Source organism: Malania oleifera, chromosome 6 (genome assembly GCF_029873635.1).
Source record: "Malania oleifera isolate guangnan ecotype guangnan chromosome 6, ASM2987363v1, whole genome shotgun sequence".
Classification (NCBI taxonomy): Eukaryota; Viridiplantae; Streptophyta; class Magnoliopsida; order Santalales; family Ximeniaceae; genus Malania; species Malania oleifera.
In genome coordinates, this window is record NC_080422.1 from 24436795 (window position 1) to 24448625 (window position 11831).

Consider the following 11831-nt stretch of genomic DNA (forward strand, 5'->3'; position numbering starts at 1 on the left):
CTTAATGAAATTTGGGCAGCATGAGAAAAATCACGTTTTTCTCTCTTTCTTTTAAGAAGTGATAGCTACTCCCTTTTCCCCTCTCTTTTTATAACTTTCTTTAGGTTTTCACACTAAAAGGGTTGGGTTTTGGGCTTTTAATAAAGCCGACTTGAGCTTTCCTCCACATGGAAGGAAATAACCCAACAACAATTTCATGGAAGTGTGCGAAGCATTCAATAATTGCTGTATCCACTATGGAAGTTGAATTTGTAACTTGCTTTGAGGCTACAGTTCAAGCTAATTGGTTGCGGAACTTTATTTCAGCACTTGGAATAGTCGACAGTATCGCTAAGCCGCTGAAAATTTATTGTGATAATTCCGCAACTGTCTTCTTCTCTAAGAATGATAAGTATTCCAAGTGTGTTAAGCATATGGAATTGAAATACTTTACTGTTAAAAAAGACATACAGAAACAAAAGTGTCAATTGAACATATTAGCACTGATTGTATGATAGCTGATCTTTTGACAAAAGGATTGCCACCCAAAACATTTATTGGTCATATTGAAAAGATGGGCATTATTGAATCTTAATGTATGTTGTTCAATTGATATTTGAGCTCGATAATGAAAATGTTTCTATTATTTCTATTTTCCATTTTGTATACATAATTGTTATGGAATAATGATAACATGATTAAATTTGGACCTAATGTATGCCTCTCAACTAAAAGATCATTATGTGTAGTTGGACTTGTATTGTAGTGCATGGAAGGAACTATGTTAATAAAGATGATATGGAACCGCCATATCTGCTACAAGTTTTCTACATATTAATGATAACTAATGTATGCGTATTATGATAAACTAGATTAAGTAATTTCACTTGAGTCAAGTGGGAGAATGTAAGACATTAATTGCCTCAAATGAAGTTATAATCATATTTGTCGAGGTAATATGAAAGGTCTTTAAATAAATATTGTTATCATAATTGTAATTATGTTTTTTGATTAATGATTTCAGAATTTTGTAAAACTATAATGACATATTGGAATATGAGAAGTTTATAATTATGATACATTATTAATCACTTGATGAAAGTGATTATAAAAGAGAGGTTAGGGGCAAGTCCTATCCCAACCTATGATGCTTATGTTAAATATATCCATCAAATTAAGTTGAAACATAAGGAAGAGTCAGGGTTGTGAAATAGAAACACAGTCTATACTATATATATATTTGGAGGATATGGATCAAGGTATGTTTTATTTTAACGTTAATGATTGTAAAATTATGATTTTCAAAGGTCTTAAAATTATAATGTATGAATAATGTTTATCACGTTTAAACGTACATCCATAATAAATAATAGATAAGAATGAGAACGCCTGTTCCTTTTTCATTACATGTTCAATGAAATAATTAAAAATGTATAAAAAAAAGAACTATCATCTTGATTTTCAAAATTTAAACGATCATCAAACTAAATAAGTTGTAAGTTTAAAAAAAAGTAATTATTAGTAATTTTAAGCAATTACAAATGCTAGTGATTCTCATTGCAGTTAAATGTACAAGTGATTTTTTTTCATCATTTAATTTTGTGTAATTGTATCCTCGTATTTATGAAATATTAAATGGCTCTGGGAAATATTATTAATGAAAATGTAAATCAAAAAAAAAATTACCCAAATTTATTTTAATTAATTTTAGGTGGAATGCCTTCCATGCATATATAGGACTAAGTCTTAGTTAAACTAGAGAGAGATGCCTGGATGGATTAATTTAATGGATCGAATTCTAAACTTCCAAACAAACACGAGATGATTAATTATTTTACGGACAGTTCCATCTCATTCACCATTTATCCTCGTAAATAAGGCAACCAAACAGAGTCCAACAGCATGCATACTTTTTTTTTTTTGGGTCGAAAACAGGGGCCGCCAAAGGCAAAGCGGTAAGCAGACTGCATACACTATGTACCCACCCGGAAACCCGACCATAACCTAGCTCTATGGATCGAATCCGGGCACACAACCCGGTCCATTTAAAGGTGAAGTCCTTAAGCTGCCATATTCTCGAGAGCCTTCTGCTGCTTCTGAGCCTCCGTCGGCAGCTTGATGTCACTGGCCATCCCCACACCTTCAAGCAGCTTTATTAGATACCAAGTGACGTCGAACTGCCACCATTCCAGACCGTGTTTGGCTGAGAACTCAAACGCATGGTGATTGTTGTGCCACCCGTCTCCAAATGTGATCAGAGCATTAAACCTGCATGCATCAAACAGTTGAACAAAGTACAAGAAAAAGAAAAGAGATAGGGGAGGTGGATGACTACGGTACCAACCAGTTGTTCCTGGAAAGGTCGCCAGTGCGCCAAACGCGGTCTCCCCAGACATGGCCGCCCGAATTGACTAGCCAGGTTGCGTGGTATACGGCACAGGTCCTCACTCCCTGGAATATTGCCAGAAGAAGAAAAAAGACTTTGAGCGGACCAAAGCGAATATCCCATTCACATATCTTCCATCCATTAAAACCAAAATGAACATGAACATGAACATGACCATGACCATGACCATGACCATTCAAATTTAGCACAAAGAAAAATTTGATAAGTCATCCACCATCCCCACTATCCCAATAACCCCATTTTCTTTCTAGGGTAATAATCAAGTCCCCGCCCCCACCCCACCCAACCCCACCCAAAGCATTTTAAGTGGACTACCCTCCTCGCTAGTCAAATGGCTACCACTTGGTTTTTATAGTATATATCATTTATGCTTATAAGTAAAAAAAAAAAAAAATCTCAATAAACCCACATTAATATTTGTGTATTTTAATTATTTTGTGATACATGTTTCAACATGTCGGTTCTTTGTATTCTTGCTTTTTTTTGGTTCTTTGAGAGCGGAGATAGATGTCACATGTAAAAAGTGCCGGTCTGACCATGAGATCATTGAGCAGTTTACCTAAGATATCAAAATTTTTTAGGTTCCTAATTTTTTTTTTTAATATTAACATTACTTATAATGTCATTTCTTCCCATATATTGATTTTTCCACTATCTCAAAAGTTAGAACTCCTAATTTTTTTTTTAATGTTAATATTAACATTGACTTTTCAACTATCTCAAAAGTAAATGAAATCATATTTTAAAAAGTAAAATAAATGTAGTTTAATTTTTTCTTTTTTAAGTCTTAATGTAATCTTGAATATAAAACTTTAATTAGTAATTTTACGTCTCAAAAAATTTAAAATAAATAATTTTTAATAAAAATAAAAATTAAATAAAATATTAAGAATTTTTAATTAAATCATTCGCCTAAACCCCATATTGTGAAGCTCTCGTAAATATGCAAAATGAGTTCCATGTAAACTCAGGAATTGAAATCTTGTGAGTTTAAATTTTTTCTTTGATTCTCAACTGATGTTGAAAGGTGAGTGGTTGCAGACTTGCTGAATGATTGATTTTATAAATGGCATGCAGTGGAGAAAAGTACGTGGCAAGAAAACTAAATATAAAAAAAAGAGTAGTGGACAAAATTGTTGTCCCCACTAATAAAGCTAGGTTGCGCTTTAATAATTTTTTCAGGGCTGGCTCCTGGCCACTCAAAAATTTTAGGACCTCTATTTTTTTTTTTTACATAATAATATTAAGACTATTTATGAAATTTACGTATTTAGTGGTGAAGTGCACATATAATGTAACTAAAATTATTTAATGTATATAAAAAAATTAATTTTAAATAAAAATAAAAATTAAATAAAACATTAAGAACTTCTAATTAAATTATTTGCCTAGAAACCCATATAATAAAAAACGGATTTTCTGCACCCCTTGCTACCATTTAGCAGGGGAATCAAATTAAATTGCAAGGGAACGTTAATGCAAAGAAATGGATTGAGAAAATTTTAAGTGGTCCACGTCTTCACATCACCATGACTTGTCTTCACATCACCATGACAAGTGATGGTTTCAGACCATGCACAGTCGCCTGGAACCGAACCGAATCGAATCGCTCGACATGAATGAATGGAGGAGACCGTGGAATTGAAAAGACCACCCAAAATTTTCTCAGAGGAATTGAAGAAGTTCAAGAGTATAATAATTGGCTTATGTATCAGTATTACCATTCCCCACACGACATAAGGAAACCCTCCAAGTGCGTAAAGCAGTGCCCCAAGAGCAATTGGATGGAAAATGTAGGTCTTCTCTAGGAACCTGTAATAAGCTTGCTGCTCCATATCCGCAACGTTGTTCCTCCCACCGCACTGCAATTTTCAACAATACATAGATTATTATAAAGAATCATCACCGTTATCAACATATTTACTTATTCTGCATCCGAAAATTAGAATTTCACATCTTAAATTTATATTTATGTAAATTTAAATAAAATATAATATAAATAATTATATTAAATTTAATGTAAATTTATATAAATTTAAATCTAAATTTTAAAATTTATACTCTTAAATACTATTTTTATTAAACAAAAGATTGAAGAGAGAATACGAAAAAGCATACCCATCCAAGCAAATATCCACAAGATCCATGAGAGCTTACTTCACTTATTTATTTGTTTGTTTGTTTGTTTGTTTTAAATATTTAATTTTCATACAAAACCAAACGCTCTTACTTTTATGAGCGTTCTTTTTTCTTCCCTTTTTCCTCCTTTTAACATCCTTTTGTTACGCATACCAGATCCGGGTCCATACTTGACCCAACATCTTAGATCCGAGTCTATACTTGACCCGACAGCTCAGATCCAATCCACAACCATACTCTTCACCTTTCCCACTCGCATCTTCCTTTCCTTTTTACCTTTCTAGGAAGAAAAGCATCGTGGATCCACAGTAGATCTATGCAATGCATAATATATATACCTTTTCGTTCAAAGTCTTGCTGTCGAAGAGCCAGCTGAAGTGACTGAACCAGAATCCTTCAGTGGGGCTGTGCGGGTCCCTCTCGGTTTCACAGAATCGGTGGTGGTGCCTGTGCGTGCTCACCCAGTCGATCGGATTTCCCTGTACCAAGTAACACGACGAGAAAAAAAGAAAAAAAGTAAAAAAAGAGTAGGCATAAAAGAACACAAAACTTGAATCTGACGGGCAACGTCTTTGTGCGTAGATACGAAGTCGTACGCACCTGCAGCGACTGGAGCCCGCAGTACGCAAACACGTACTCCAGCAGCCATGGAAGCTTAAAGCTTCGGTGGGACAAGTTCCGGTGGTAGGAAAGAGTGATGCCCAGCAGCCCCGTCACCACGTACAGATCAACGGCTACCCAGAAGGCGTCCCAGTTGAAGGTGAAGGGCGCGAAGAGGGCCAGCCCGTGTATGCCGGCAACGGCCGCCGCCGTCCCTAAGTCTAGGGACGTCCACGCCCGTTCTGCGCTGTACACATTGGTCGGCCGCGTCACTACCACGTCCGAGAGCAGGATCCTTTTATCGCCCGTCTCCTTCGAGGCCGGCTGAGGGGACGTGGCCGTCTCCTCCACGACCGGAGCGCCTTCGCCGCTGGCCACCACGGTGGCGGGTCTGTTCCGGAGGGGAGAGAACCCGGCAGCGCGGTGGGTGGACGTTAGGGAGGAGGAAGTTTCGACGAATGGGCGGAAGGAGGTTTGGTTGAGCTGTTTGCCGGCCCGGAGGAGAGGGGAGAAGGGATAGGGCTTGGCCGTGGGGACGGCGGCGGAAGCTAGGAGAGCCATTTAGGGAGCTGGCGGAAGAAGGCTGCCGGAAGTTCTTGCCGGGAAGGGATCTCGGGAGGGAGAGAGGGAGAGTGTGAGTGTGGAGGTAAGGGGGTTTGCACACTGCTTTCCGCAATGGAGGAGTGGGGTTTTATAGGGTTTATGGTGGGTGGAAACTGGAGAGAGAGAGAGAGGGAAGAGTGAAGACCAAAATTAATTTTCTTTTATGTTGGTGGTGAGGTGGAGAGAAGATGGAGAAAGGGACACAATGGAAAACGCCACACGAAGTGCATGCAATTAAAAAAAATTAAATATTGTTTGGGGCTTAAAGTTAGAGTTTTTTTTATCAAAATATTAAAAAAAATAACAAAAAACACAAAAATAGAGAAAATTGGAAAATTTTACGAAAATATACCCAACTAACTTTCTAAAAGTCGGTTTGATTTAAAAATAAAAAAATAAAAAATAATCATTAATTGTCGCTGTCGTCATCAATAAAAAAAAATTAGATTGCCGTCAACTCTTGTCAGTGGAATGAAAAGAAAAAAAAAAAGGGGGGTAGTGGGGGACAAGTGTTAGCCGCGTCAGTGGGAAACCGGGAGAGAGGGGAGAGAGGAGAGAGAGGGGATGGGGGGATGTTTGCATGCAAGAAAAAAAAAAGGGGGTGGGGGTGGGGGGTGAGGGGATGGATCATTAATGGGTGTTAGGAGAGGGGAGAGGGGAGAGAGGAGAAAGGGGGGGGGGGGGGGACTGATTCTGCATGGCATGGCCATGCGTACGTCCTTTTAATATATATATATATATATATATATATTTTTAAAAAGTGACCAAACTAACTTTTCAAAAGTTGATTTGGTAAATTGTTTTGCTTATATATATATATATATATATATATATATATATATTGATACCATTCTCTAATTGATATATATTCATATCATACTCCAATTGCCCTCCAATTGGTAAATATTTATTATATCTACGCACTCCCCACTATATTTAACACATAGAGATGAAGTTTGGTCTACTTGATTCATCTATATTGACATTGAGGACTGTACATCCTTCTTATAGGGCATGGAAGGAGGATCATTCTAATGCCTTTAAAGGGCGCCAGTGTGTGCGCACATTAGAGACTATATGGCATGCCCATCCTAGAAACATTCTATGGATTCAACAAGCAGGGTTTTATCCACTGTACTAAATTCGGTACATTCGCTTAGACCATCATTTGATTAGTGCATTGTTGGAGCGTTGGAAGCCTGAGACGCACACATTTCATTTTTCTTGCGGCAAGACAATGATAACGTTGCAGGATGTCGTAATCATCACAGGATTACCCCTTAATGGCAACACTGTTACAGACACGACATAGCAAGATTAAGAGATGTTGTGTGAAAGCCTACTTCTATGCAACCCCCCCCCACTAGCCGGAGTGGATGAAACGGAGCATCCTTGTCTATGACATGGATGGATGTAAACTTACCTAATCTTGTCGATGAAACATATAAGGAAACTGTATTGCAGTACGCTCGAGCGAACATACTACATCTAATATGCGACTTGTTGTTCGTGAATAAGTCGCAATACTATGTGTCATTGATGTTCCTCCCGCTACTGAGTGACTTGGAGAGGGCATCGACATATAACTAGGGTAGCGCTGCCCTTGCATGGTTGTATAGAGAGATGTGCCAAATTGGTCGTGGGCAAGCACAATCAGTTGGAGATGCGCTATTCCTCCTACAGGTTTGGGCATGGGAGCGCATGCCATTTCTTGCTCCAATTAAAGCTAGCGTACCACATCTGCCTGCTGATGTCGACGATGGTTTGTTCCCATTTGCGGTTAGATGGCGAGCTTCATTTCATGTCGCGCACGTCCCTCAACATACTCTGCGGTCATATCGATATGACATTGATATGATGCATGAGGACCAAGTAATACTGTATTTATTGCATTTGGATCATTTAATATGGGTTCGGAACGTTTACTATTTGTAGTAATTATCTTACATAAATTCATTGTTAACAGTTTATATAGATGTCGTACAGTGCAGATGTCTACACGAATCTACCCCCTATATGCCTTATAGGTGTACAAGTTTGGCTTATTCGTACTCCTTTAGTTTGCTTTCAGATCATAGAGTGGCATTTGTTGAATCGTGTAATGCTGCAGTTTGAGCTAAGGCAGTAGATCGCTCGTCGAGCTTAGACAGGTTACGACCTCGACAACTATAATTTGGATCTACATGACTGTGGCTAGCGCGGTAATCATCAAATCAACTGGCGCAATAAGTATGAGCGTACCATCTAGATGTGGCAATGTGGACTCGACAATGGCGTCTATATACTTAGGGAGCTTCCACTTCGTAGGCATACACCTCCATGGGTGGAAGACGGATATAATGACTGGTACTGGTCCATCACGATTCGCTATATCAGCAGAACCACCACTTTACACATGACAATGGTGAGTGAAAAAATTACTGAATGCATATAAGGAACAAACCCCGACTTTATCATTAACTTATTGGTACGTTCAAAACATATTTTGTTGTAGGAGCATATGATGGGGAGCATCCATTTGTCAGAACGTGCCCCGACATGTCTCGCTAGACAGATTACAAAGGTGTATTTGCAGTTTGTGGCTGAGGAAGCTCATCGGTCAATTCATATGTCTCCTTGCGCTAATGCGGAGGGCCTTGAATCGGATGATGATGTTGCAGATGCTGAGCAGGCATCGCATAGGAGAGGTCGTGGTGGACCTCGCCGGAGCTGTGAGGGGGGGGTCGTGTTCGAGTTGAGGGGGGGAGCTCCCAACCAACCATCCCAGTGGTCGCAAGGTGATTGGGGAGCATCAACACCGCAGTTCACATCACCACAGACCTCCATCTGGCATGCAGAGGCTTCTTCTTCCCATATGCCATATGGGGGGTATCAGCATTAGTACGGGGCATCCACTAGTACATCATACAGCTAGAGGCTCTATAGTCCACACAAAGCGACCCACCCCCAATGTATCGGGAACAACAACAATACCACCAATTCCCGAGCTCATTGCTGATCCCATTTGATCTTTTCATTGATGGGGGGTCGGTTGATGCTGGACTGGAGGAACATATCCCACCAAAAACTAAAGGTAACGATGGTGCGAAAGGGTCAGTTGGACGTCACAGAAGACAACGTCAACCGCCGCAAGAACGACGCCAACAACTGCCTAGATAGAGGAGACCGTGACGATGTGGCACTTATTGACCCAAGACCATGTGGGACTTAGTGACCCAAGCTATTTCATTATGCATGTATACTTTAATTTTTTTTTTTAGCAATGAATAATAATAAGCATATTTAACAAAAAAGTGTATTTATATTTTTTGTACAAAATTTTTATAAATTTATAATTATAAATTGAGCATGTGATAAATTAATAACGAAATAGAACTGCGGAATAGAAATCGAGTACAACTCACTATTTTCAAAAGTTAAAAAGCTTAATGGTAACTCATAAATTTCAAGTACAATACACATTAAGTACATGTTTTGAAGTTATTAGGATAGTCCAGCATGGTCATGACCTCCTAAGCAACCTTGGACATTGATTATGGTTGTGACCCTCTTTGTGGCAAAACCCGCATCGTATCCTCTGACCGCCCTCTTATATATCCATTTCGTTATGCAATCTCAAACTTTTGGGGCGTCCTTTCTGCCTAAGTAACTTTCAGTTACCGTATAATGTTGGTGCCACTGGATCCGTCCAATATTGTTCATGGAGGACTGGGATGAACTCCGTCATATATGTCACATAATGTTCTTGCACCGTGAAACAAGAGTCAATATAGCCATTGTACCCCAATCTCCTAGCACCGTAGACAACTAACAAGTGGGAACAAGGGTAATGTAGATTCTGCCACTTCCCACATGTACACTGAAGTCCCTTTATGTCAACTGTTTGAATATTTCAACTCTTATTTGGTGGTCGCGGTGCGGTTTGAATACTGAACAACCCCCTTTCAATGTTGAAATTAATAATCTCATGTCTAGCATACGCCATTTCCCTCCTCTGCATTTGCAACAACATATGTGGAGTGTAACCATTCCCCGACTCCATTGCTTGGTGAGATGCCTCTAGCCAGGCACTAAAGTACTGCACAACGCGATAAAATGTCATTTGGACAATGGTCATTATCGGTAGACTGCGAGTTCCTTTCCATACCTAATGGCACCATCGTGACATTGTGTCCACATGTGAGAAGGGATTTCTTTAGAAAAGGACTTTGCAATTGGCCCACCTATATTAGGATTCTTTCCATCCTACTATTGAATTTCCTAACTTGGTTCTCCTTACAAGTTATTTCAACCATCTACTTGAGCATCGTATTGTGCACCCTCTGGTTGAAGTTGCTAACAACGTGACGCAAGCGAAACCGATGGTGCGCACGTAGCAGTTGCCAGTCATCATTCTAATGAATGGGAGCAAGAATACCAACATGTCTATCTGATATAAGACATAACTTATCGCGATCACTCACTTCATCCCGAATGCACTTAAGGAACCAGGACCATATGCGGGTGCTCTCATTCTCAACGATGGCAAACGCTACAGGAAAATTTTGTTGACTTGCAACAGGGGCCGTTGAAATTAACAATTTACCTTTATATTTTTCATGCAAGTGCATTCTGTCCACATAGAGAACTAAAGGACAATGACGAAATCCCTCTATTGATGCTACGAATGACCATAACACACATGTCAAAATAGCAGCGTTGTTAGCATCAGGGATTTCTGTCCACGCCCACTTCACCTTTGTGCTAGGAATTGTTTCACACATAGCATGCATCCACTTTGGAAGCATTTGATATGAAATATCCCAATCTCCAAACACCCTTGCAACTGTCAATTCCTTCTCGAGCCATACCTTTCTATATGATACATGGTACTGGTACTTTGGCATCAAGTATGCTTGTAAAGCTGCAATGGAAGCACCGACGTCACTTTTGATAATTTTTACGATTTCATTTGCTACTAAGTTGGATTTCAGTTGCGGGTGGTCTTGCAAGAGAGTCTCTTTTATGCATGTATGTGGCCCTCTGTATTTTGTAATTTCAAACAACCCATGCTTTTTGCGTTGAGTTGCACGCAACTACCAAACATAGCTCTTGTCTACACTGCACCTAATCGTCCACATTCTTGGGGTGGATTGCACCACCTTAAAGTTGTGGTGTGTTTGTGCATGGTGGACGCACACAGAGTGCATAAGGTCATTCTTCCTGTCAAAAATCATATCTTTCCCAAATTCCGAGATAGCATCGCATCGTTTGCTCTTGAGTGAACTTTCAACTTCAGTTTTGATATGAATGGCTTCGACATCGACCATGTATGCTAACAGCGGCACGTTGCGTACCCTCTTGTGATCGATAGGTGTGTTCTGAGGAGGCATGACAACTTCTTCATAGTGAACCTCATAATCATTTTGTGCACCGACTTCATCTACCCCTCAGTCTGCCTCTTCTAAATCCTCTTCTTCCTCTAATTCACAGTCATAGTGTAACAACCTGCCTATCTTAACATATAATAAAACATAATAAATAAAATAGTCAACCCGAACCCGTGGGTAGTGGGGACACCTGTCATACACAGTAGAACCTAGGCAGTATTAAATGCAAATCACAACTGTTAGCCTTACAAGGCTTAATATCCTATTTTGATGCTAACAAATAAGTGGATCTTAACATGCTATGTTAAGTGATGTATTTTCAGGACTAAATGAAGAATGCAAGGTTAAAGAGTTCATGAGAGCTTGTACTTCAAATAAGGATGATTACATCAAGCTTGAAGCATTGATTAAAGCCTAAAGAAGATCATGAGGGCATTAATATTAAAAAGCTTCAAACATTGAAAGCTCAAAGATAAATGAAGCTCAAAGAATTTTTGAAAGATCAGTGATCAGCAATAAAGAGAACTCAAAGCAAAAGAGGAGTCAAATGAGTCTTTAGGAAAATTCATGTAAGTACTTCAAAGAATTTCAATATAGATGCATGAAACTCTTAGGTAAATTTATTGGACCTCGATACCTTTGAACATACTTGGAAAATATTTTTATAAGGTCAAAAAATTGTTTCAAAAAGTTAGAATCATTTTTGAAATGAAAAGTACCAAAAAGAGGATTTC

The 11831-nt window shown here is 39.0% G+C and overlaps 2 protein-coding genes across 2 annotated transcripts; both read right to left on the reverse strand.

Annotated features, from left to right (window-relative positions):
* Positions 1-1801: 1801 nt before the first annotated feature.
* On the reverse strand, positions 1802-5956 carry LOC131158793 (palmitoyl-monogalactosyldiacylglycerol delta-7 desaturase, chloroplastic-like). Its single transcript, XM_058113659.1, has 5 exons — positions 5126-5956; positions 4864-5004; positions 4108-4248; positions 2324-2430; positions 1802-2247 (listed from the first exon to the last, which is right to left on the reverse strand). The coding sequence occupies exons 1-5, from the start codon at positions 5684-5686 to the stop codon at positions 2040-2042; spliced, it is 1158 nt and encodes a 385-aa protein (XP_057969642.1). The 5' UTR covers positions 5687-5956; the 3' UTR covers positions 1802-2039.
* A 4166-nt stretch (positions 5957-10122) lies between these two features.
* LOC131158511 (uncharacterized) lies at positions 10123-11100 on the reverse strand. Its single transcript, XM_058113381.1, has 2 exons — positions 10835-11100; positions 10123-10750 (listed from the first exon to the last, which is right to left on the reverse strand). Exons 1-2 carry the CDS (start codon positions 11098-11100, stop codon positions 10123-10125), a joined length of 894 nt encoding a protein of 297 aa, XP_057969364.1.
* Between the last annotated feature and the right edge of the window lie 731 nt (positions 11101-11831).

Excerpts from the sequence above, each read along its gene's own strand:
- LOC131158793 (XM_058113659.1), bottom strand. The coding sequence starts at position 5,686 with ATGGCTCTCCTAGCTTCCGCCGCCGTCCCCACGGCCAAGCCCTATCCC. Across the intron at positions 4,249-4,863 it reads GCAAGACTTTGAACGAAAAG|TGCGGTGGGAGGAACAACGT; the intron begins GTATATATATTA and ends TGAAAATTGCAG. Across the intron at positions 2,431-4,107 it reads CTTATGTCGTGTGGGGAATG|GGAGTGAGGACCTGTGCCGT; the intron begins GTAATACTGATA and ends GCAATATTCCAG.
- LOC131158511 (XM_058113381.1), bottom strand. The coding sequence starts at position 11,100 with ATGCCTCCTCAGAACACACCTATCGATCACAAGAGGGTACGCAACGTG. Across the intron at positions 10,751-10,834 it reads CCAAGAATGTGGACGATTAG|AGGGCCACATACATGCATAA; the intron begins GTGCAGTGTAGA and ends TACAAAATACAG.